General features: G+C 40.1%; 1 protein-coding gene across 1 annotated transcript; it reads right to left on the bottom strand.

Moving 5' to 3' along the window:
• Positions 1-1652: 1652 nt before the first annotated feature.
• On the bottom strand, positions 1653-25439 carry WDR19 (WD repeat domain 19). Its single transcript, XM_053458366.1, has 36 exons — positions 25398-25439; positions 23731-23822; positions 22826-22891; positions 22569-22694; positions 21801-21916; positions 21090-21205; positions 20205-20285; positions 19802-19914; positions 18636-18809; positions 17993-18063; positions 17101-17273; positions 16502-16616; positions 16145-16251; positions 15389-15508; positions 14868-15017; positions 14345-14492; positions 13703-13907; positions 12627-12786; positions 12397-12507; positions 11667-11776; positions 10854-10911; positions 9590-9736; positions 9420-9502; positions 8917-9000; positions 8363-8509; positions 6963-7087; positions 6371-6483; positions 6178-6246; positions 5638-5715; positions 5165-5261; positions 4439-4563; positions 3610-3691; positions 2804-2954; positions 2592-2715; positions 1973-2049; positions 1653-1807 (listed from the first exon to the last, which is right to left on the bottom strand). Exons 1-36 carry the CDS (start codon positions 25401-25403, stop codon positions 1693-1695), a joined length of 4035 nt encoding a protein of 1344 aa, XP_053314341.1. The 5' UTR covers positions 25404-25439; the 3' UTR covers positions 1653-1692.
• Positions 25440-25851: the final 412 nt, after the last annotated feature.

The following is a 25851-nucleotide window of genomic DNA, read 5'->3' as shown; positions in this document are numbered from 1 at the left end:
CTTCTACGTGATGTTTGTTAAATCTTAATCAGCCTCTATTAAAGAGCCACAACCACTTTCAAAATGGACTGAATACCACAATCATTAGATTAAGTTGAGCAAATCAAACCCTTTTTTAAAAAAAAAAAAATGAAACAAATGTTAGATACTATTTAAACCTTCCTTTACCTGGCTTCTTGTGATAGGGGTTGGTACACATTGCAAATTACTGATTCCTCTGTGCTGGGTTCTACATCAATGTTTACACCATAAGTAAATTGAGGGATGTGTGCGGCCATCCATCACGGGCACAGAGGTTGGGGTACTCTGTTATACATTGACACGCCATGAGATGTTACGGCACCCAGCAGTGCACATCGGCTCGCTGAGCCTAGAGGTTTCAACTTTAATGCTCTGTAAATATGACATCATCAGGCAAAGGCTGCAGCGCCAACCATCACTGTCACTCGGGGTAATTGTTGTTTGTGTGATTTCCATTCAAAACCTACATGTAATGTACATATTCCATACCAAATCTTACATCACATTTTTGTATCAATAGCTAAGAGGTTTAGTGACCCCACTGATTAATAGGAAGATAAACGGTTGGAACTTTTCTGAATAGCTTTTTAATATCTTTATATACGGTATTTGAAATGGGTCAAGCTGGGTTTTCAGGAATGAACTCGAGTGGCTGCACAGAGCCCTAACCTCCACCCCATCAAACACCTTTGGGATGAGTTGGAACGCAGATAACTTTAAAATGATTTATTTGAAACTTTTACATACGGTTCCTCAAATTGCTTGTTTGTCATGATCCATAATTATACAATAAATAGGTTTAGAAAAATACATAATTACTGAATTATATAAATATATATCTTAAAAGCCTTAAACACACAATTCAATGTTCTGATAAGGAAAGACCTAGAAAAAGAATGCGGACTCGTATGAGAAATAAGCACAAAAGCAGCACTTTATCAGGTCTGTAGAGCTGACTGACTGATTGATTGAACTGTTCCTATAACATCTAATGCAGAGTTATTTAAACTGCTTATACCAGTTGACACCCATCTGAATTTTTCAATTGCCCCATAGGGTGTTGACTTTGGTTTTTATGATCCCAAGCTACTTCCTAGGACTAAGGGAAAAGGCAAAATTTAGTTGGAAACTGGTACATATATGTGTAAGATAAAGTGTACTCTATTAGACCCACCTCCAATCCTGCTAGACATGTGGACTTTAAAAGCCCATCTACCGATTTCCCACCTTGCCTACAGGTGAAGGCATCTACTTTGTGGCCTTGGTCCTGAGGTTCCTGCTGACCCTGATTAATGGTGTGACCCATGGTACTGGTCAATTAAATAATCCCTTCCCCCAAAGAAGGAGGCCAAGGATGAAAGAGGTACAACACCCACTGAAGGTGCTTAGAACTCAAACACCTCAAATAGATGGGGGGGAGGATACCGACGGCAAGCCTGCACGGAAGAGATTGGTACCCTTTAGTAACTATCTTATAATACCAATGAAGCAAATTTACACTTTTGCTAATTTAACCTCAGTACACGTGGGGATGGAGACATGTAGCAGGACCAAGGAAAATGTTTACCATGTAGAAATAATGTACCGTGGAAGGTTACCCCTGCTTGTTGACTAACCCCCCCACATTACACTATGGGGAAATCAGAAGATGCTGTGCGAGTGAACAGCGCCTTAAGAGTCCTCCTGGTCCTGGCGGAGAAATGATGAGCAGTCGAGGACCTTCTTCAGCTGGCTGGCAGTTACTCTCTCCGAGCACATGGGGCACGTGGCTTCAGATTCAAGCAACCTGATCGGGTCAGAAAACACTGTTATTGTACATGTCATACTCATGCAAATAAGCGCACAGATTGCACGCATGTGTCATACAGACACCCCCGTTACACCGTTTGCGGTTGTTGTCTGATGGTCTCACACTGTATATCTGGCTGTTAGTAAACCCCTTCCAGCTTACATTTTAAACTCTGTGTATAACGCTGAGAATTCGCAGTGAGGGCAAACACACCAGTCCTCCTTGACCATATGCCGACCCTACGGAATAAACATACAAAGACACGTTGGGTTATTATGTACATTATCACAGCTTAGTGCATCTTCAGACATGCTGGGAGGGTAAGGAACCAGGTTACGTATTTTCTATGTGGTTAAAAGCAGAAGTTCAACCTGCCAGGCTATAAAAGAAAAAAAATGCCCTTCTATTCAAACAGCCAAGATTTCCCGTGGCCTGCAATGTGTTTTTCATGCGTCGCTGCTCAGCTCAGATATGAAGAGGGTGGCAGCCGGGTACATCACATTCCCCGGTGTAAACATGCTGTACACAGATACCAGGTGGCCCTGGCTGGACAGATCAGGAGGCCGCTGATCAACACATCAATAAAAACACAAGCAAAATGTATCGTTGGTCCCATAGCTTCATTACATCATTCAATGAGCTCAGAAATCCAAAGAGAGGAGGTGATAAGGTTTTAACCATTTGGGGGCCGCTCTATGTATCCAATAACAATGTCAGTCTTGTTATAACCTGCACATCTGCCATACACTGCTACTCTGGCTGTGCAGAGTCGTGTACTCACAGTGGTAATACAATACGGGAGGTTATTCTTGCAGCCCGGACAGAGAAGTTCGCTTTCTGGGAGCTGGAAGCCACAGAATGGACACGAACTGGTGTCTTCTTCCACCTCTGTGGTGTCAGGTCGCCTAAAGAACAAAGCACCGGTAAAAAGCCATGATGTGCCTCCTACTACCACCATAAGGTATAGAGCGGAATTGTCCACTTTCTGCTCACCTAACCATCGATTCAATCTTTTTCTTGTACTTGATGTCTATTTTGTTCCGATATTCTGGTCTCATGAGCATGGCTGCAAAACTAAATGCAGACTTTTTCAGGCCTGCTCGGTGACACTCAATCACAGTAGATGTCAGGATCGGGACGATGTCTGATGAAACAAAGAGCAAGTATTCAGATCACCCTGCACCCAATTTATCAGAGCGATACGGTACAAAGATTCCCACTAAATTCCCCAAAACACACACTATATACCGCCCTTGCCTAAAATGGTAGGGGTAAAACCACAATGCCCTGTAAAGTCCCCTTGTCTGATACGGACGAATCTCCATGGTGCGATGGCTGGTTAAGAACCCTGAAAATTCAAAAGTTCAGATTCCACCATCTAAAAATGAATAGGAGTTACAAATTTCTGCTCCGACCACAGTTACTCTAACGCTAATTCACGACCTCTTTGAAAGGTAGAATATAAAAAATTGGTCATAAACAGAACTTTTATACAATTCGTCATAGAAACCGTGATAACGAAATCCACAGAGGTGAACTTTACGTGAACAAGTCACAAAGCTGCTTATCGCAAAGGGAAAACTCACGATGAGTGAGTGGATCAGTTACTCGCGGTGTTTGGGTAGGCATTTTTGAAGAAAAATAGTCAATGTTTAAGCCTTATTACACATACACATTATATATAAATGCTCGCGTTTAATAAATACTCTGTGTGTGTTTCATGCCTGTTGTGTTATTTCAACCCCCAATAATATTATAAAAGGATCTGAAACCCAGCGGCACGTCCTGCCAATACTCACGAGAAGGAAATTTACTAATATTATTTGCAACGCGTATCAGCATGCGGGCTCCTTTCATATGGTCTCCGCGTTTTACATGGATCTAAAAGAAAGAAATTAGGGAGAAAATGGGTAAAAAATACAAATGGCATTTTATATCATGTGATGTTTCTAATGTGTGAACTTCAGATACTTCCAAACACCGCGAGAAATCTCGTACCAGTGGAGACGCTAAAGGACCCATAATTCTCATTTACTGAAAACTTATAGATAATAATAAAAAAGACAAGACCAATGACCGATTAACGTGTGAGTCCAACGGGAAGAAACAGGCAGACTGAATGGAATGAGTGGTTCTTATCATCACATTCTATGCATTCGTCCAACAATTCCATAGTCATTGTAGTCTGGGGAACCCATGTGCCTCTCTGCCATCAATAATAAAGCTGCCATACGCAAGCAGTGCTTAACGCAACATGGCTTTCACTTTTAAATGGAAATATTAACGATTCCTCATTCAGGTATAAATGAACTGCTCCAGCCAAGTACAAGATTCAGTATACGAACATCCATTACTAAATAATGAATCTGCCGGGCAATGAGCATTCATTATTATTGGGACGGAACATGCAAGCCACTATAGTTACACAACTAGTAAAGCGGACACAAGTCCATCTAAACGGATATGTTGGTTGCCCTTCCATTGGTCTAGATAAAAGCCAGGGTGACTCTGCTAGGACCATGAATAGTATATAACGGGGTTATCACAGACTTTTTAGTTTGGCTTGAAATCAAGAAAAAAAAAACAATGAATTCTTAGGATGTAGGCCATTCAGAACCGCTGGAATACCTTTACTAAGATATAGCTGTGCAGGATCATCAGGTTTGTGGCCATTTCGGACGGGATCTTGATTTTCTGGGTCCTCAGTTCTGTGTACATGCTGAAAAGGACATCGTGCGCATTTCTGTAATTACCTTTTGGAAGAAATAAAAGAAATCGTTACCGGTAAATACTTACAGAGAAAGTGAACTTCAACTCATGCCTTCAAGTCATCCACGTATACACAAAAGACAGGTCACTCAAATTCCAAGACCACGCCTTGGAATTTTTATATATAGAGAATTTTATTTTTTTTGTAGTTTTACCCACATCTGAATCTGTTGGCACACAAATGTAAAGAAGTGTCACATCCCGCTAACAATAATGAGAGAAGGAGAGAGAGATTGAGGGAGAGAGGGATCTGTACTTTTTGTTTGACTGTTTTATCAGAGTTTATTAGACGATCCCTTCACTCACTTTGACTGAAAATACTATTTTTGTTTATTTCTGATTTTACATTTCTTCCCTTTTTAGCTCTTTTAAGACATTTATAGTAATTAACTATTAACTATTTGTGTTCATCCAGATTTCTTTTCACTGTAATTTGAGGGAAAAGGCAAGTAAGGGGTCTGTAAGGTTCCAGCAAAGAGATTTAACGGCCAAACAAACAACGTGCTTTAAAATAATGATCATTAATGTTACAGAGTGGTTTATCACCCGCTGCCTTACACTGACGGAGAACTCTGGACAACCTACCTGCTGACTGCTCCTCCCTTGCAATTATTATAGCCGTCCGGGCAGCCTCTCTGTACTGTCTCAGAGCCATGTACAAGCGGAAGAGATATTTCGCATCCTGGGGACAAATACAATAACATATTAATAAATATAATAAAACATGTTAATAAAGGCACATGAAAGATTGCTACAGGTAACTGCAGAGGATCACGGAGGTAACAATGTTCAGACCCATTTTTGTTTGGCTTAAGAGGTAAAATCTATACTCAGACACATGCAGAGTTAGGTAACTAGAATGAAACACAAGCATGGTAAGACCATAATAGATTAAATACGTCCTGCAATAAAGGAGTTAGAATAAGAAACATTTGTGAATGGCAGATATGTGCATGATTTTAAAACTCTGCATTAAGTTTCAGACTTTTAGGAGGACAGACGCTGGTTAGGGCTGTTTTTTTGGGGCAATAACCGCTAAAATACTGTAGAACTGGTACCTTTGGCATCCCGTCACTCTCACCCATCAGATAGTCAATGAGCTGATTGGTCAGGAGCTCATCCTTCGCCTGTCCAACCTATCGGAAAACAAAGTTAATGGAAGGGATAAAAGGACATGATAGTAAATCGGTCAAAAACGAACCAATATTTATGATTTTAAAAATCAGATTTACACTGCTTAAAATTCCTGTTCCACCATCCCTAACGTTACCATCCTGCGGCACTGAACGTAAAAACCAGGTGAGTCATTTTCTGTGAATAGACATGTCCTGCTTGTAAGTAAACAATGTTCAAAAAGCAATAGGGATGGCATTTATACGTGTTTGTGGAGCGGCCCCCTACCTCCAGCTTCTCCGGACACCTAAGGTAAGTCTGGGCTCAGTGCAGCCCCCGTTAAACGCGGCCCTATTTATACAGCTGTACAACCTGTCTAGTGATTCCTACAGACTATGATTTCACCAACTTCTTATACATTTTCACAGTTCTTTTAACATATTTCTGCTATTAGTTTCAGAATTCTTAAAAAAGCATTTACTCACAGTTTCAATTGCCATTTCTATTGCCATATTTTCATCAGTGTTTGAGCATTTTAAGAAGTGTTTCAGCGCCTGTAACAGGAAAACGATGTTAGAAACGACTAACACAACAGATAATGATTAATAGCATTGTGATTCCCGAGATTACAAAATAATATGATTAATATCGTATGTATGTATCATTTTTCTCACTTACTCTTGCATGTTGCCCACAAAGTAAGAAAAACTTCCCTGCTTGAAAATGATTCTTCTCTCCCTCAAAATACAAAGCGATGCTTTGGTAATCTTCATTACTGGTGTTCTCGGATCCTGTATAAAAGCACATAAAGGACTCACTACATTCATGCTTTAATTAAATGTCACCGATGGATTTTCTGTTCTGTAGTTAAAGAAAAATGGATGTTTCGTCACAGTTCTTTCCTTTGATTGGCCCAACATAGAAAAAGATGTAAAGCTATATTTTTATCTTCGTTGGCCTAAGTTATTATAATGGCTTTTAGTTCTCTCCCTTCTCCCAACAAAGACAGACCCAACTAAATGGAGAGAAATAATTATGCAGATCCTGACACCATCCATGGTATCCACGTTTCTAATATAAATATAAAACTTACTGTACCATTATATTTCGTTTACATACACATACAGGTAGGAATATCTGTGACTTGGCATAGTCCTTCAGCTTGGAGACAGTAGAATGAACACAGTTTGTCTCCGGCCGGTGGTTTTAAAATGCGGCGTTTCTTCCAAGATGTGCGTAGAAGTTTACCGGTAACCGGCGGTGTACCTACCTATAACATCCGCATAAATCTCCATCTGGTTATGTTGCTGGGCCAGCTGGAAAGCCTCGTCGTTACATTTGGACATCACCAGGAACTGGATGGCAGAGCCGTAGTCGCTGAGCCGCAAGAAGAACCTGATTTGGAGACCCCGGAAAAGGAAGACGCAGGCACGAGGCCAAACTTGTATTAAACAGTAAAGGTTCAGGTAAGTCTCTGACCATACTAGAGGCTAAACTTGTTTACATTGTACGCCACGTTAATTGAGACGGAAAAGGTTATATGTATGTTGGGACGCTTTTTACAATGTTGTCTTTAAGACGACAATATATACTGGTTGAAAAATAAAGACAACCAAACAACCAAACCAGCCACAAGCAGCACAAAGTGACAATCACATGATATGTGTTTACAGGGACCCGAGTCATATCCCGTATTTACTCAATTCTAAAAAGACCCCCCCCAAAAAACTTGAATATTAATTTAGGAAAAAAAAGAAGTAGAGTATAAGACCACCCTATAGGAAAAAAGATTTACTAGTAAATTGATTCACAAGTAAACTATTTTATCATATTTAATAAAAAGTATGATTGAGAAAAATCTTTTTTATTTTTTCCTTTTATTTGCCAACCTTCCCCCCAGTTATGCACATCTGCTCCCAGGCTTGCCACTCTGCCCCCAGATATGCCTTATACCCCCTATTTGCCACTCTGCCCCCAGATATGGCTTATACCCACCTATATGCCACTCTGCCCCCCAATATGCCTTATAACCCCCTATATGCCACTCTGCCCCCCAGACTTGTCCCCCATGCTTCAGACTCCCTGGTGTCTATTAGGGGCAGCCGGTGGACGTCTGCGCGATGTGCGTGGACAACTTCCGCTTCCACCCGGCATTTCCGCTAGGGCTTCTATGACTGAGCACCGGAAGGTTGTATCACTGGAGTGCTGGCAGCAGCAGAGGTTGCCTGCGTGCATCGTGCAGATGTTCACCGGCTGCCTGAGAGGAGGATCCGGGTCCCCTGCAGCGATGCGGGGTATCTGGACCTCAATTCAATTCATTTGCTCTGAAAAAAGCCTTGTCTTATATTCGAGCAAATACAGTAATTATTTTTTCCACAGCAGATTAAAGTACATGTATATATGGTATAAATTGGGAGCTTTTGGAAACTGAATATTTTATTGATGTAAATTTAGCCGACTTTCCATGAATCGAATTTCCACCAAATCCTGCCATCTGAGCAGCCTCCGGCATCCCGTTAACAGACTGCTTGTTCCATAAATCCCAGACAGTTACTGGAGTAATGCCAACCAGGCACACAACGTGGGTCAGTTTGAAAATTAGTAAATAGATTCCGAAGGGCAGAGTCCAGTCCCTGAATACTACGCAGGCCGAAACATTTATATGATTACCTGGCAACCATCTTGGCTCCCTCAAGAGACTGCGTCTCCTTCACAATACCCACAGCCTTCTCGGGATTGTTTAAGTGATCCAAGTAGATTCGGATCACATTATCCCAGTCTTTGGCAGTTTCATACGCTAGGACGGCTTCCTTATACCTAGAATAAGACAAGATACTTCACACATCATCCCCACACCCTCACAGTAACGTTGTTTCTACATGGACCTTATTAGAAAGATTTAGCTAAACTGTTTCTAGTAGAGGCATTTCTATAAGAAATGTAAAAAGCACCCACCTTCAAAATAATAATTCAAAATATAAAGAACATTTTAGCTCGGTGGTACTTCATTCAGTGCCATTTGGGGCTATAGACCTTTAACCTAAAACATTGAAATATGTTCCCCGTGTGGACACAATCCAATCCAGAGATGCTGAATGTACCAAACGCAGCCTTCATCTCAAACTGCACTTAACTGGAAGCTTTATATCCAAAACTTTCAAAACTTCCCTCTAGTGGCTTACATGCAATACTAAAAACCCTAGTGTTTCCTCCAGCGTTCTCACCGTCCATCTGCCTCCTTCGCTTTGGCATACTGTAAGTGAATCTTTGGAGAAGAGACATTAGGAAGCAGCTCTCCCACCTTTGCCCTGAAAATAAATAAAAAACGGGAGTGATCATACAATAGAGATTCATTATTTGGGAAGACATAGAACACAAGCCACATGGCTCCCCCAATACAAACATCCAATAATAAAGAAATAAAACATATGGTATATTCCAGGTCCCGAGGATTGTGAAGAAAAAGTCATTCTGCTGCAAAGTCTGATCTCACATCAGGCGATAGAACTGTCGAGACCGGTTTTCCTAACTTTCTAATGGAATTACTTTTTACACATTACCTGATCTAGGGCTAGTAATTCATCATTGCAAAAAACATGAATTCATCATTACAAAATAACACATGATTTTTTAAACCAGTCCAGGGCCATCTAGGATATCACACAGGCTACAAAACACATTCAACAAATTGTTATATATCCGACTGAACAAAGTGAAGCTTCCTTACCAGTTCTTACAGCGAATATACACAGAGGCCGCCTTGTCGTAGTATTGCCCCTTTTCGTACAGCTGGGCCGCTTCTGAAAATTGCTGTTGTGGAACGAAATCATAATAGTTGTATATAACTGTGTTTTTCATTAAAGGCCACATTTAACATATTAGCGCAATTTCCGCTACCTTCATGCTCTCCAAAATGGCCGCGCAGTCCTTCTTTAGTAATCGGCTGGGGTGTTTGAGGGCCTGGTTAACTCCGCGGCGGATGTCTCCCATTCGGATGGACATTCGGGCTACACCAGCTAGACATGTTTCATCGTGCTCCAGAAACTGGGTGGCAAAACAGATTTCAATTTGGGGGCAAGAAGACAGTCAGCGAAAGAACCACAGACAGAACGTACATAGTTTACGGGGTTTAACAATTACCAACATACAGCTTGTCTACCTAGAACGTTCATCTGGTCTCATGCAGGGAATACAGAGCACTGTACTTCAGGGCACACAATACAACCCCATAAAACACTTATCCCCATAGCTGAAGTAATAGGTTTATTAACCTGCGCAGCAGAACATATCGCACTCGTGTATTACATGCTAGTATAGTATTTGAAGATGAATGGATTAAGACCAGCATGACGCACAAATGGATTGTTTTATCTTATCCATGTCACATGGGAGAACTCGGACAGGTTTCTACAGTATGAAGGACCAAGCTGACCATGCATAGTGTGAAAAAATCCTACTGATTTAACTATACATTGCACAGGGCAAGCTCTTTCTGTAGCAGAAGTTCACTGGGGTTTGTCCTTCATAATGTATAGTGAAATCAAGGAGTTGAAACCACAACTCTCCTGCAAACCCCTTTGTCTTAGGGTCTTCTATTGTTGTGTGTGTATATATATATATATATATATATATATATATATATATATACACATACACCATATTCTTTCTCACTAGGGATGTTTTTTCACAAAATAGGGACATTAAAGTATAGTTGGGGTTTCAGCCCATGAACTTTATGAAGCATTATGAAGGGCCATTCCTAGCCACCTCCTGCAACAAGCGCCGAGCTGGCCTTGGACACATACATACCTAAATTAGTGAGATTTCATGCAACTCGCCTATCTAATCTATGCAATATGCAGGGCCAGCTCAACCCTTCTTATCGGAGACACTTGTCAGAGTTTTCTTATGATAAAACAATGTATACCTAAAGTAACCTAAACCTAAAGTAATTTGCGTGCCTGGGTTGAGTTGGTATTAATCTATAATTTCTATGATCCTTAACCAGCCTATGACAGTAGCTGTCCGAGGATCATATAAAGCATAGCCGACGTAGTGCAGATCGGCCTTATATATTGGATTCTCAATGTGACTGCTCAGGTATGAAAATACTTGTGGCCATTCTGGATGAAATGTTGAAAGTGTTTGTAACAGGCCTCACCTTGTTGTCTCCCGTGATTCCTTTTTCATAATGAGCGAGTGCATTCACATAATCACCCCTACAAAAAAACAAGTGCTTATTGATCACTTAAATCCGCAGTAAAACAGTGTTTTTATTGCTTGTATCTATCATTTTTTTATTTGTGCGGTCAATGGCACAATTACTAAAAAAAAGGCACTAATATTTGAGAGAATTAGAAATAAAATTGTATCAGGTCAGCCTTTCTTTATATATAGAGCATAGCGAAGTTAGTAAATTACCAGGGCCGGCCCTACCACGGAGCAGAGTGGGGCAATTGCCCCAGCAGGCGGCACTTTTGAAGAGGCTCGTCTGCAAGCCCTCTAGCTCGGTCTCGGTGCCGGCTTGTAATGCTGAGTGCCGGAATATATGACAACATATTCCGGTGCTCAGCAGTGAAGCAGCGCGCACCGTGGCAGAGCAGGGAGAATCGCCGCAGGACTGCTGAAAGGTAAGTGAAGTACAAAGGGGGTAGATAATAGGGAGGGAGGAGGAGGAAGGGTGGATAATGACCTCTGACGTCGGCAGGGGGGGGTGGTATTTTAAAATTCGCTCCAGGCGGCATTATCTCTTGGGCCGGCCCTGTAAATTACTCTGATGTCCTGCAAACTCATATGTTTACCGAGAACACCATTATGTATTCAACATTTTCTGGACTTTAAAAACTAGCTGATCTAGTAATGGAAACCTTCTTCTGTAACTTGCAATGGCAAAGAATGTTGCATTTGGACAAACACAGTGCTTTATAACACAGTAATGATGTAAGTGTGATCGTTATCGACTGTGAGAACTCACGTGAACTCCAGCTGCATGGCGTACTCCTTAGAAATGAAGGGAATCTGGTCCGGTGCCAGGCGTTTGGCCAGCTGCAGGGCGCTGTCCCAATGCTGCAAGTCCCGTCTCACCTGCACAGGACACGTATCGGGGGGTGAATGCCGAGTTACTCAAAACTTCATAAACACATCCACGCGAAAAAAAAATAATAATAGAAACTACTGACTTCAAGTGCATCAATCCATAAAGCATATATAAAGAGAGGAATAGTCATTCCAATTGGAATGCTCATATAGCAAAGAGGGGATGAGATACATTTTTTTTACTATATATAAAAAAATAGGGACACTATCTGAAAAGTTGATCCAATGGGTAACAGGGGCACAAAAAACATGGGTGAAATTAAATGTTAGTACCATCCCTACCGAGTCACACAAGGGTTAAACATTATGCATGATAAGACTATTACTCAGCAGCTACGTTAGATGAATTTCGTGACCCTTCTGTTTTCCCGTTCTTGCTCAGATTCTCTCATTTTCATATTATTGAACTAATTTTGTCTTGTATATTTTTATTATGTCATAGTCATAGTGTATCTTTGAAAAAGCATAACATCACAGAATTGTTATTGAAATTGGAATATTTTAGAAAACATGATGTACTATATATGATAAAGAACAATATGGAGTGTGTGCAAAATACCCCAAGTTATCACACACACATATATAGCGTGGCAGATAGCAATAATTACCTCAAGGGCACAGATCGGGCTGCTGGACGCCAGGTACAGATCCTGCGCGAGGTTGAAGTCATTGGTAAACATGGCAAGATGTCCTGCTAAAAGGTTGTGATCCTCTATACCCTGGAAGAAAAGTACTGCATGTTGGGGTATGCGACTATTAAATTCTATTGAGGCAGAATATTCAGAACTTTATATAATAATTAATTAATGTCTTGGGGTTTTTTTTGCTCCATTTGTACCTTTATCTGTTCGAGGGACATCACCATGCCGACATTTCCGATGGTGCGGTAAACTCGCACAGCAAACTCGACGTCCATGTGATGCAGACAGGCTCTCGCCAGCTCGTTCCAGCTAGATTTATCCCCTAAGAGTTTACATATCTCCCACGCGTCGGAAAATCTACATTCAGGCAAAAAAAAAAGTTTCATTTCGGTAGGACAGTAATGTGCCGGCAAAGGAAACTCTTTACCCGCCACCTGTTACATTTAGGGGCTCTGCTGATCTCTAATGGGTCTATGGCTCATTCGACACAAACATAAGACCCATTAGGTCAGTCTAGTCTGCTTATAAAAACGTAAGCTCTAGCTGAGCGAGCGAGCGTGGGCCTCAGCCAGACTCCATATTAACATCGCTGTAAAGAGCTACCAAGTGCGGGCTGAAGCCAACCAGACTCAAAACGGCTCCTTTCCTTTAGTATGTTGTTAAAAAATGTATCGTTACTTAAATTTAAAAAAAAATCCCTTTATCAGTTAAACTGAAATTACTCACCATTTCGTAAATGTAAAATGCTTTAAAAATAGTACTATGCGTCAAGGCTGGGCTTCATCAGGATTTTGACTCAGTTAATTTAATAGGACATTATCTATAACCCTTCATTTTATGTGAACGTTTAAAATGCATTTAGTATATGATTTTATCGCTTCATTTTTATCTCCACAAAAATACTTGTGAAACAAGCTTGGAGCCACCGTAAATCATCACTGATGTGAATCACAGAACTTTATACACTTCGGTCAGCAAGTATTACCAATATTACCTCGTAGATAAAGTGCATCCACAATTTGCTCAATTCCATATAGAATTAAATTAAGAAAAAAAGGTCTTAACTCTGCTAGTTCTTATGTTGCAGACATATTTATAGCCCATCTTTTGAAGGGTTTTTATTAAATCATAGCACAGTTTCAAACACATTGCTTTTATATGTGAATATTAGACCAATATAATTGAAGATTTCAAATCACTTCAAAAACGTTTCATGTCAAATAACACAATCGCCTTTATTGAAAACAAAACCGTTTTGGGGAATTTCTCTTACCTCCGCAGCATTAAAGACTGAGTTAGCATTTTTTGGAGCTCCCCGGGCCCTGCTTCGCGGATATTGTCGAGAAAGCTGTGGGTGCTGAGATAGACGCTGCTTAATTTCCCACTCTGAGTCTGACAAGTGAGTTCGCCATTATGGAGCAGGATCGGCTTGTGAGAGAAGGGGAGTTTGGTGCCGCCTGCCAAAATCACTTTGGAACCTATAGAAGATACACAAATTTAACGGCGAGATATACGGCTTTACGTGAGAATAATTAAACCTTGGCGAGTTTGTAATACTAACCTGTTCTTAGAATAGAATCGTATACTATAATGGTGGATATATAGGTAAGTCCTGGGTATTTAAAGCAGATCAGCCCACAGTTTGAGTGATTACTGGCCCAGGAACCGAGTTCTGGCACTGGCCCTGTTTGCTGTAACGCCAGGCCCGCAGAACAGAGCCGTTTCATCTGCTCATTCCCAGGCATCACCCATCTGTCCTTACAATGCCCACAAGACCAAAACTATATACCCCAAACACATAATTCTTAATACAGAAAGCAACGCCTTCACACAAAAAGCAGATCATACACTTTTAATGCCCCTGACACCCTCACTATAGTTATGGCGATTCACAACATTCACAATTTTTTTTTACCTTGTATTGTGTCCTTATGGAAAACATATGTGTATATTTTATCATCGTCATAGGCAGCAAAGACACCCTTATCCATTGGCCAGTTTTCCCATAAAATGCCTTTAATGGTAGGAGGGAAATTTGGGACTTCATATAAATTATTATTTAGCTGCAAATAAAAAAAAAAAAAAAAAAAAAAGGTTGATTATTTGCTATTCATATATGTACATCTAAGTGTAATATATATATATATATATATATATATATATATATATATATATATACACACACACACACATCAGTCTTAGTGTCTGTGTATGTAATATATATACACACATACATACATACACAGACACTAAGACTGATGTGTACATTGTATTCCTCTCTCCATCACTAATTAGCTGTGTGATGATGTGGTTTTAACATTCAATTCCAAATAATGCGTATGGCAATCTGAATCGTCATTGGACTTAATAAGACTTATACATCTAAGCAGCAAACGCACTAGTGAGAAGTTCGGAATAAAGACATTTATTTTTCTTACAGAGCAATACACAAAACCATCAGCCTTCTCATCAATTAAAACCAGTCGTGTTCCAGAGGGATTGGGAAAGACCTTCTTCACGCTCACATTGTGCCGATACTCATTCACAAACTGCCAGTCTTCCAGGTAGAAGTATTTGATAAGCCCCGTCTAAATAAAAAAAAAGAAGAGTATGATAGCAATACAATAATAAACTATACATTAATGAATGCGTGGAACCGTATAGCTGCCAAGGCAGCATCCTTTAACATTACTGGGAAGTAATATATTACAATATATTACATCAAGGATTGTTCAGATGTGGAATTCACTGCCACAGGTTGCTGTTTCAGAAAATTCAGACAAAATCTACAAAAATATTGCTTACATTTCTAGCTAAAGCAGGCAACCTATGTAAAATCGTAAATAAAAAGCTACCCATGTTTATCCTGTTAGGGATGTTGTTAATTAGCATCACATATGGCACACAATACCTCTTTTAGAACATATCTAATGTGGCAGTAAGACAAGAAAACACTTACATTTGTCCCATAAATAAGGAAATCTGAAGTCAGACAATGGCACAGAATCCGATACGTATCATCTGTTTTGGGGAAAAGCCGCGTCTCTCTTTCCTCCTGATCTAAACCATCGCTTTCAATCTAAAGTGAAAAAGAGGAAACTGTCACATCTTTGAGGCTTTCAAAAAGTTCTGTGCGGCAAATAACATTGACGGACAATCTCAACAGAACAAAAACCTTGCGGGCTGTGATAAAGCCTTAATTAAAGTGCATGTGATGGCTGGAAAATCCAATTAAGCATGAAAGTGTTTTGGATGGAGACCAATTAGCGTGATTGTTACACGCTATAATAATATAATATTATAATATATAATAATAGGAACACACCAGCAGGAAGTGCATTGTAACAAAACACATTAATTACCATGTTTAATGACCTACAAAGGTATAAAAATATGTTTACTATAGAAAAAAATCTAGGGTTATGTGTAATGAATACCTCTTCTCACAGAATTGTTTGATCCTGAATCCAGAAACTTTCCTAGAGTTCAAGCGTGGTTATACATTTTATTATCACAATTATACTTGCCTATGCCTCAGGCATATTAGGTTTCAGACATTTCTTGCCATACAAAGCACAGATCACATGGATTTTGCAAGAGTTTTTGTTTGCGGAGCTTACTATCCATCATATTGGACAACAGAAAGTATGAATATCAGTTTATCTGTACTTACAAACACATTCTAAAACCCACAGTCCTGATACAAAATCCTTACCATATGAAGCTGAACTTTTCCTTCAAAAAGAGCGGCAGCGTAGTCTGAATTTAAGCTCATGCTGGCAACAGATCCCAGGTACTCCATGTCCTTTAACTTCTCTACCCCTACAGGGGGCATAAAACAACAAATATTACTGCTGAGTACCAAGCAATTATGTCAATAACACACTGAATGCAAAAAAATGAGGTTTAGATGAGAATGCCGCAAATTCTGGATCACAGTCAGAAGCGGCCTTTAAAATCTGCAGGCTCTGGAACAGTCAAATTATCCATGATAAACTCAGTTTCATTCTTTCCACATCTAGTAATAACCTACGGTAATAGCAGGTTTCAAGGAAAAGTCAGGCTTGCTTACCGTTTTCAGTGAGAGCGTAAAACCAAGCGCGGTTATTCATTCCTACAGCTAAGTGATACGGACCAACAGCCACGAAGTTCGGCTCTACTTCAACCGAAACCACGATTGGTAGTTCCTGTTTGAAAAGCAAATTCATTGCACAAAAGATCAGGAATTATTTGGGTAACTGAGACAAAATAAAGAGTGCAAAGAGGCACTGGTAGCTATCAAATGTGCTGTTCCCATTTTCCTGCTTAATACCATTTCACTTCTGTGGACTACACCCTCCCCACGTTGCTTGGTCCAAACAAACCAACAACCACCACGCGCCGACCAACAACCACCATCACCCACCGACCAACAACCACAACGTGCCGACCAACAACCACCACGCGCCGACCAACAACCACCACGCGCCGACCAACAACCACCACGCGCCGACCAACAATAGGAAGACAGGAGACTTCTATAGGAGCCAGCAAATAAAGGTACAAACCACACGATGCACACAAATATTTAACTGCCTACGAATAAGCACTAAGACCTTAGTAATAGTTTACTCATATAAACTATACTATATAATCAAAGAGCATAAAACAAAGTCAACAACTGCCACGTACCCCGTCCACATTGTTGGCTACTGTCACCTCGAGAAGAGAGGTAAGGTACGCAATTTTGGTACCACAAGTGTCCCCAAGGATTGGAAGCTTGGTCAGGAAGACATTGAGGGAGCCTCGTTGCGTGGACACAGCCAGTAACTGACCATCGTCAGTCCAAGAAAGTTTGTCTAGACCTAAAAAAGATTCAAAATCAGAATGTGGGACACGTATTAGATTTTCAGTTATGGTTTTGAAATGAAAGCTTTCTAAAAGGGGAAAAGCTGTGTAGTTATTAGTTATTTGCTTGTTATAACAAGTGTCCTCCTATTGCCTGACCTATTCCACTTGCACAATTATCAAAATAATCAAGCCTTGTTGATTTTGGTATGTACATACATGTTAATATTATTTAAGCATATTTATTATGCGTCTTTCCTTTTGCTTTTTGGTGGCCACGCTTTAAATTATATATACGGTATTTATGGCATTATCTATGGCCTGCAGGGGACTTATCTAGCATTACACCTTACCCTACTTATTTTATTTATTTGGTGTGCATTTTTGAAAAAAGAAATATATCACAAACAGGGACCAAAAAGGAGAAAAGTAGCAAATATATTTAAGAATATATTTAGCCCAAATTTTCTATTAAAAGAACCCCAAAAGTTATTCTATCAATAAATATCTTGTATGTAAATGCATTTTAGAAAATACAAATATTTTATAGATGTTTATGACAACTGCACAACATCATTACATGAAAGATACAACAGTTTAAAGTACTCCATTGGTGGAAGAAGTCATCGGTGTCAGAAGAGTAATGGGCAGCGTATGCGAGGTTTAATAAATGGGCAATATTAACCTCAATTCTTCCTCAACATTTTAAAAAGAAAAACATTAAGTGGTCTGTTACCTTTAGTTTCATCATCCAGATTTATGATGGCGTACATATCTTTAAGTTCCGTCAAGTCATGGATTTTGATGCTAGAATATAATAAAAATATTAGTGTTGCACGTGACAGCATAGACACAAAAATACAACTCAAAAATTGAAGATTTGGTTGTGCACAAAACACTCCAATATACTAATTAACACAGTGTATATACAGAAACATACAAAAGATTATCACAGAATACTGTAGTCTACATAAACAGCTTCATAGGTAAAATAAAAATCACTACTAAAAAAAGATAAATATAATGGAACTTGAATACTGTTCCATTATATGATAGGTCAGTACATGGTCTTTCAAGGGAATTATTCATCACACAGACTGAAAAAATCACAAGAGGCCGCATCTGAACAGAATAGTGCGCCATCAAACTAAAAGCTCAGCCAGCTATGTAGACTGTTTCTGGGTGCTGGAGTATCATCAATATTAATGATAAATAGACTTTAAAAACACCCTTTTAAATATTTTCTTGCACCATGCAGTGTTTCTACTCGCTTGACTCCATGCGTCTCTATTTGTTAAGCTCATTACTACCCATCTATAATAAACATATATAGAAAAAAAGTCACTTTGTCCACGTCAATAATTTGCCCAGTGGCTTACCAGTTGTCACCGCATGACGCAGCCTTGTTTAGCGAATGCGATATGGAGATACTTGTAAGGTTATCATTATGGTTGTGCGCCTGAAACAGCTCCTGGCCAATTTCACGCATATGTGTTGAAATCACAACAAAAAATCCAAGAGAGAACCCGATCATGATGTAACCATCACCGTACCTGTTCAGAAATATGAAAGAGAGAGGTTTATTAGCGAAATACTGCACGATACTCCAGCTTATGTAATATTTCCATTTCATTTAATCGAAAGTGTGGTTCTTGCCTACTGGAAAATGCACATTCCATAGTGGGTGATTTACAACAAATTTGGCTAGAAGCTAGATCTATAGTCATGGCTGCCTAGCTTCTGGGTATTTTTCAAGCCCTGGTCTTCTGTAAAGCCCTGACAATCTAATTTAGTTTAAAACAAGTAACGCAATCCCTACATGAAAAAATGTATTTAACAAGAAATGCCATAAATAAAAATGCGTAGAAAACCATTTAAAGGAAAATAGTCCTTGCACTAGTTGGCCTAAAATCCATCAGGGAGCTGAATGTGCAGCATCTTGAAGATATTAACAACTAAAACAATCGTATGCTCCGACAGATAAATGAAGCGTGCAAGCAGCCCTCATACTTCATATGTATAGCGCTCTGTGATAAGGCTAACAATGAGGGATCCACAAAAGCTATAAAGAAAGCCTCTGAACCTCTATTTTCAATGGCGCATACATGTTAAACTATTAATATGCTCCCCATGAGCAAAACCCTATTGTTACTCCAAGTACATATTAAAAAACTGATAAAGTGCGGGATGCAAGAAAAAGTATAATAATCCAAATCCCTATACAGGAACTGCTGCAGCTTTTACTAAATGATGGCTACATGGATGAAAACTACCTATAGCTTGTGCTTCTGTTTTGTAAGTGAAATTGGTTTGGAGATATTTAATTTAAACGGTTCATAGAACCAAGATCTGCTTCTCATAGAGACAGGGTGGGAGTTATCTGATCAATTTTCTGCACCCCCCCCCCCCCACAAAAGGCTGCCGGAACCAATTAACAGCAATCAGCAAATTAACCGCAAGGAAAGTTAACTTATTGGGGAAAAAAGAACATAAGAAAGAAGAGGGAGTTATGATGCCTTTCCTAATGTGGGCTTTCGTTACTCACCATCTGTGTGATACTATGGAGCCGTAGCGCTGCTGGAACGCCAATTCAATTGGATTGTCTGGATCGTTAAGATTGAACAGAAACAACGTTTTCTTCCCCACAACAACACTTATCTAGGGAGAGGTTATGCATATGATTAACAAAAAATACTTTCAGAAACAGAGCTTATGTTACTGTAATTTATTGCAATTCCGATCATATAGGCCTTTTCATTAGCCATTTCATGGTAGGTAGGCCGTTGAAATCATGTCCTTCCCGTAGGTAAAAGTTAAGTGTTTGGTAATGAAAGCGTTACATGATTATATTGAAAAATATCAATAAACATAGCCACAAGATGTGTAGTAAACCTAGCCACACGGCTACTGAGCCCAGGGGCCCTGTGCCCATTAGAAAACGGTCTTACTGTGCTTTCTCCCGGCGATGTCCGCTCGTCTGTCTTCATCACAGAAAACTGTATATCACTGGGCTCGAGCCTCACCGACGTCTGTGCCATAAACAAACAAAATCACATTTTTTCATAGAAATACCCTTGAAACTTGCCTCTGATGACAAAAGTAGACTAACAATTCCTGCATAATTGGTATCTGCCATTATTTATGTATTGTTTGGAAAATGCATGAAATCTGTTTAGTTTAGAAAAACGTCGCCTCAGAGGGGATATCATAGCTTTATATAAATATATTCGGGGCCAATACAAACCATTGTGTGGAAATCTGTTCATAAACAGGACTATGCATAGGACACGTGGTCACGCGCTTAGACTGGAAGAAAGGAGATTTAGTCTAAAGCAGAGGAAAGGGTTTTTTACAGTAAGGACAATAAGGATGTGGAATTCTCTGCCTGCAGAGGTAGTTTTATCGGAGTCTGTACAGACGTTTAAACTGCAACTGGATGAATACTTGGAAAAACAGAATATTCAGGGATATGATCTTTAATTATGGGGAAACGGCTTATTGATGCAAGGAGAAATCTGACTGCCATTTTGGGGTCAAGAAGGAATTTGTTCCCTGGTTAGCGCAAAATTGGAAAGAGACACAAACTGGGGCTTTTTTGCCTTTGGATCAACAGCAACAAATTTACAGATATAGGAAAGGCTGAGCTTGATGGACGCATGCCTTTTTTCAGTCTATATAACTATGTAAGCTCTCATTGCTTATGCACATTTAATAATTGAGCAGAAACCTCATTTAAATGATTGAAAGGTGCAGTCATTCCATCTGAATTTTCTAGGTTAGAATGTATACGCAGCTGTATTTAGAGGATATTTACAGACTGCTGGCTGTCATACCTGTCTGATAGTATCTCCTTCCGGATTGCTGACAGTGATCATTTTGTCTTCACTGCCCAAGGCTAGCAAGTTCTGAGAGCTCCAGCAACCGCATGTAATACGTCTGGTGTGTTTCCCTGCAACAAACATATATAACAACAACAATAACATTTCAGAAATTGTACACTCAGCTAACAAAATCAGATGTGGTCAGCATGGAGTTCTTAGCTTTTGTTGAACCGCAAAGTCCATAATTCTGAATGGGAGCTGCTGTAGATGGTCTCAACATACACCAAATACAGAAGAAAACATTACTTCACTATAAGCATGTTTTAAAAAAAATAGTTTAATTACATATTAACCCCTAATTACACTGTTATAGATTATAATGTCAGTGACACCACTACTCTAAACTGATGTGATGTAATAAGATGTCATGTGCAAGCAATAAGCCATTATAATATAAAACCCGATTAGCTAAGGGAAAAAAGTGTGGTTATTTTTCATATTTGTTCAAACAAATTCATATGCACAAGTGCAACAAAATATCACAATTATGCATATAAATTCCAAAGCAGTCTTTTTCCGCAGAACTGAGAAAGCAACCCTTGTGGACCGGGAGATTCTGGAAGCACTGGAAGATATATATTTGAGCGGGGAAACCTGTACTGGATGATAGCCTGAAGAGGATATTTCTTAAAGAAAGCTCCCAGAAATTTGCCAATATCTTACCAAGCACAGGGACCTTACGAGACGTCTGTAGGTTGTAAATGAGCAAACTTCCTTTAGATGTTCCAACGGCTAACAGAGATCCAGCCTTTGACCAAAGCAAGAAGGACATCTGATCCCTAAAATAAACAGCGACATTTACCAAACTCTTCAATAACGAGCAACACAAAAATATGTACACAACATGACATTTGGCAGGGTTCGGCAGCAGTACCGTACTTTGGAATACAACCAAGAATTGGGCCTAGTTGAAGAGAGTCTATCGTCCATGAGACTTTACTGCATTTGGGTATCAGAGCTTTAAAACATTTTTACTCAAATTCAATTTTGCCTTTAATTATTAGGTATGAAAATAAGCCTTCAATGAACATCGACATTATATATGGTACGGTAATACAGGACTGAGGATAAAGGGGCAGGGATCTCATATTTGGGAAACAGAATCATCAATATAGAATCTGACAGCAGGAAAGCACCATATGGTCCATATATTCCTTCTGTAGAAGCCTTGCGAATTACCTGGCCCTTATACTTGTTTTACATCCAGGACAGCCTTATGGCTAATTATGCATGTTTAACTCCCTCATTGCATTAACGTGCACACAATAACTAGGACACTATTTTAAGAACTATGTCCTTTGTGGAGGCATTCATTTAGACAACCGCAATTTCTTGAAATAATAATTAATGCACGGATTCCTTGTAGATTATCATACATGTCAGGTTGAAATGTTTCCTCTTGGAGTTGGCGTGGCATTCAGTCGCCCTTACCTCATGCTGCTGTCTAACTGACTGGTCTTCCTTGTGTTTGGATCCCAAATGTAGATGGAATTTGATTTATCAGCAATGATAGCGAGAGCGTTCCCATCTTTGTCCCAGTCCATAGCAAAACACGTGCTGGGGTTAAAGTAAATGAAAGACCACGAACGTCAACACAGTATTACATCGAATATGGAATTTTTAAACGTCAAAGAACTAAAGTTATATGAACAGCTTCGGCATGGAGATCTGTCGAGCAAACTACTCACCCTGGTAATTTAATTTCATCTTTCTTCACCCCATGCCGATCATAGATTTTCACACTTTGAGATGATCTAGGTAAAATCAGGCAGATTAAGCAATACATAAACATATTTAGCTTTCATTTACTTATCACACTTAATATTGTTGTGTACGGTGTGGGTGTTTGTATTTATATGTGTGTGAGTTGAGGCATGGACTCCACTAGACCTCTTAAGATGTGCTTTGGTATCTGGCACAAAGATGTTAGCAGCTGACCCTTTAAGTCCTGTAAGTTGTTAGGAAGGGTCTCCATGGATGCGCTTTCGGCAGCGGATAGGGGTCAGCGTGGACATCCTGACTGGTCTGCAGCTACACAGCCCCATACGCAAAAAACTGCGATGCACTATGTGTTCCACACACGTTTCTATCAGAACCAGCATTAACTTTTTCAGCAACTCGAGCTCAATGAGCCTTGGCCGCCCATGACCCTGTCACCGGTTCATCGCTTTTCCTTCCTTGGACCACTTTTGAAAGGTACTGACCGCTGCAGACCAGGAACATCGCACAATAGCTGCAGTTCTGGAGAAGATCTGACCCAGTCAAATAGTCATCACAATTTGGCCCTTGTCAAAGTCACTCAGATCCTTTTCCTGCTTCTAACACATCAACTTTGAGGACGAAATGTTCACTTGCTGCCTAATCTATCCCACTCACTAACAGGTGCCATGATAATAAGATTATCCATGCTATCCACTTCACCTGTCAGCGCTCATAATGTTATAGCTGATCGGTGTGTGTATATATATTTATTTAAAGTAAAAAAAAAAGTAATTGCCCTTTATAATATACGCTAAAAAAGGTTTCTGTTTGGAGAATAAAAACAAGTTACGCTGACATTAAAAGTATGGAAGAAAAGGTTTCCTTGACATACCCTGTCACTGCAATGTAGTTCCCCAACGTTCTCTGCCAGACATACTGGATAGGAGATCCAAGCAAGCTCTTTTCCGTCAAAGCAAATACACGCTGCAGAACAAAAGCTAATTAATGAAGATTTCCAAATGCCGGTCAAACCTTTGCCCTTAAATTTAGGATTATATGTATTCAGATCACAAGACACAGGCGTGTTCAGGGATCCACAGTTAAAAACATAAGAAGGGACCTTTATTTGTTGGTTTTACTAAAAGATAAAAAATATAATTAAAACTTAACTGTGAATTTAACATTAAAAAGAGTACAAAAAAACCACATGTAAAGTTTATACAGCGCATCTGTTAATAATTATTATTTGGGTTTTATTCTAGATCCTGTTGTCAGACTTGATATTTTTGTATGTTATACTGCACTCGGAAATTATACCCCAGAAGTCTGTCTCTACTCTTGAGCCCTAGCTGCCCCATTAGCCAATCTTTACACTTCTAGTACATTTGACAATAACCTCTCAAAATAATTTTACATGCTGTGATTTGATCTTAAGAGCTTGCTGTCAATTAGCTCTGCCTTGACGTTATGGTAATAACCATAACTATATGTAAGGAGTTAGTCATGAGTCCTATCAGCATTAAGGAGAACAGCAGCGGCAGGGGCCACACACAGCTTGTAGGGATGTCTTTAATCTCCTACACATCTTATACCAAAGATTCATGGCTATCCCAAAGGATAGATTGAAAATAAGGGATTTATTTACTAAAGGAGAGCTGTGGTTTGAAGTCTCTCACTCCAGTGTTCATTATGAAGAGCCAACAGCGGCAGGTTCCTCCAGCAAGAATGATTGAGCTGGCATGTATAATGTTCCCAGGGCCGGCCCAAGACAAAATGCTGCCCCCCCCCATTAACTACCATTACTCACCCTGTACTTTCAGCAGTCCTGCGGCGAGTCACCCTGCTCGGTCTCGGTTTGTAATGCTGAGCGCCAGAAATGACGTCATCTTCCGGCGCTCAGCATTACAAGCCGGCACCAAGACCGAGCTAGAGGGCTCGCAGAGGAGAGAGAGAGGGGCGCCGAGCGGGTACTGATAACTTGGTAAGTGAAAACCACTCGGCGCCCCTCTCTCTCTCTTCCCTTAAAAAAAAAATAAAAATAAAAAATAAAAAAGGGACTTGGGGCCGCTCCATTGTCGAGCCGGCCCTGAATGTTCCAGTAGTTCAATGGGTCAGGAGACTTTGATGAGCTCTCATGTATTATACATCATACAGGACCAGCCAAGCTGTCTCTGCAGCAGAAGCTCCCTGGGATTGGCCCTTCACAGAGTCAATGGGCTGAAACTCAGCTGTCCTGTCCAAACTCTCCTCACAACTGTTTAGTGAATAGAGCCCTAAGACATACAGCCTTGCGTGCTGTGGACTACAACTCCTATGACGCCTGGTTAACCTATGGGACACCGGCTGCAGCGGCTACAACTCTCCTGAATCTCAGCAAGCCACGGTGTATCTGTCTGCACCCCTCAGACTAGTAGAGCGGAACCCCAATCAGTTTCGGGAATTGTTGAAGAGCGCAGCCCCCGCCTAACCCAGCAGATTCCTCTCCATGACTCGGATATAATTGTCTTTATTTGTAGCCATTTGTACCCCTCGAAGATAGCCCATGCACGGCCTTCTTACCTTCATCCTTTTCGGCACAGCTCCGTATTGCGCATGCGCGTCCCCTTGGCAACCGCAGGCGTTCAAGTCGACACAGTATTTTCGATCTCCGTAGCAACTGCTCAGCCAATTACAACAGAGAAAGGTGGGAGACTCGTTGAGTCGAGTTCTATGTACAAGAGCTGCGTTAAGATCGTAGCCTCATTTCCGGAGACATATTTTGGAGACCAAACGCAGGTTCCAGTGTTTTGAACTTTACTGGCTGCATAATAATAATAATTCAATATTATAAAGGTTACTGGAATTATTTTGAATGTTTTGATGCACTAAGTGTATTAATTGTAATAAATCAATTCATAAAGTCAATTACCGCAGCTATCTCTAAAATAATACCCCTGATTTAATGTAAAGAGCAACGTAGGAGCAGATAAATCTGCATACCCAGACACACAAACACACATACCGAGACAAACAT

The sequence above is a fragment of the Spea bombifrons genome, chromosome 1 (genome assembly GCF_027358695.1).
Source record: "Spea bombifrons isolate aSpeBom1 chromosome 1, aSpeBom1.2.pri, whole genome shotgun sequence".
Lineage (NCBI taxonomy): Eukaryota > Metazoa > Chordata > Amphibia > Anura > Pelobatidae > Spea > Spea bombifrons.
The sequence above is the reverse complement of the archived record's forward strand: the minus strand, read 5'-3'. Positions and strand labels throughout refer to the sequence as shown.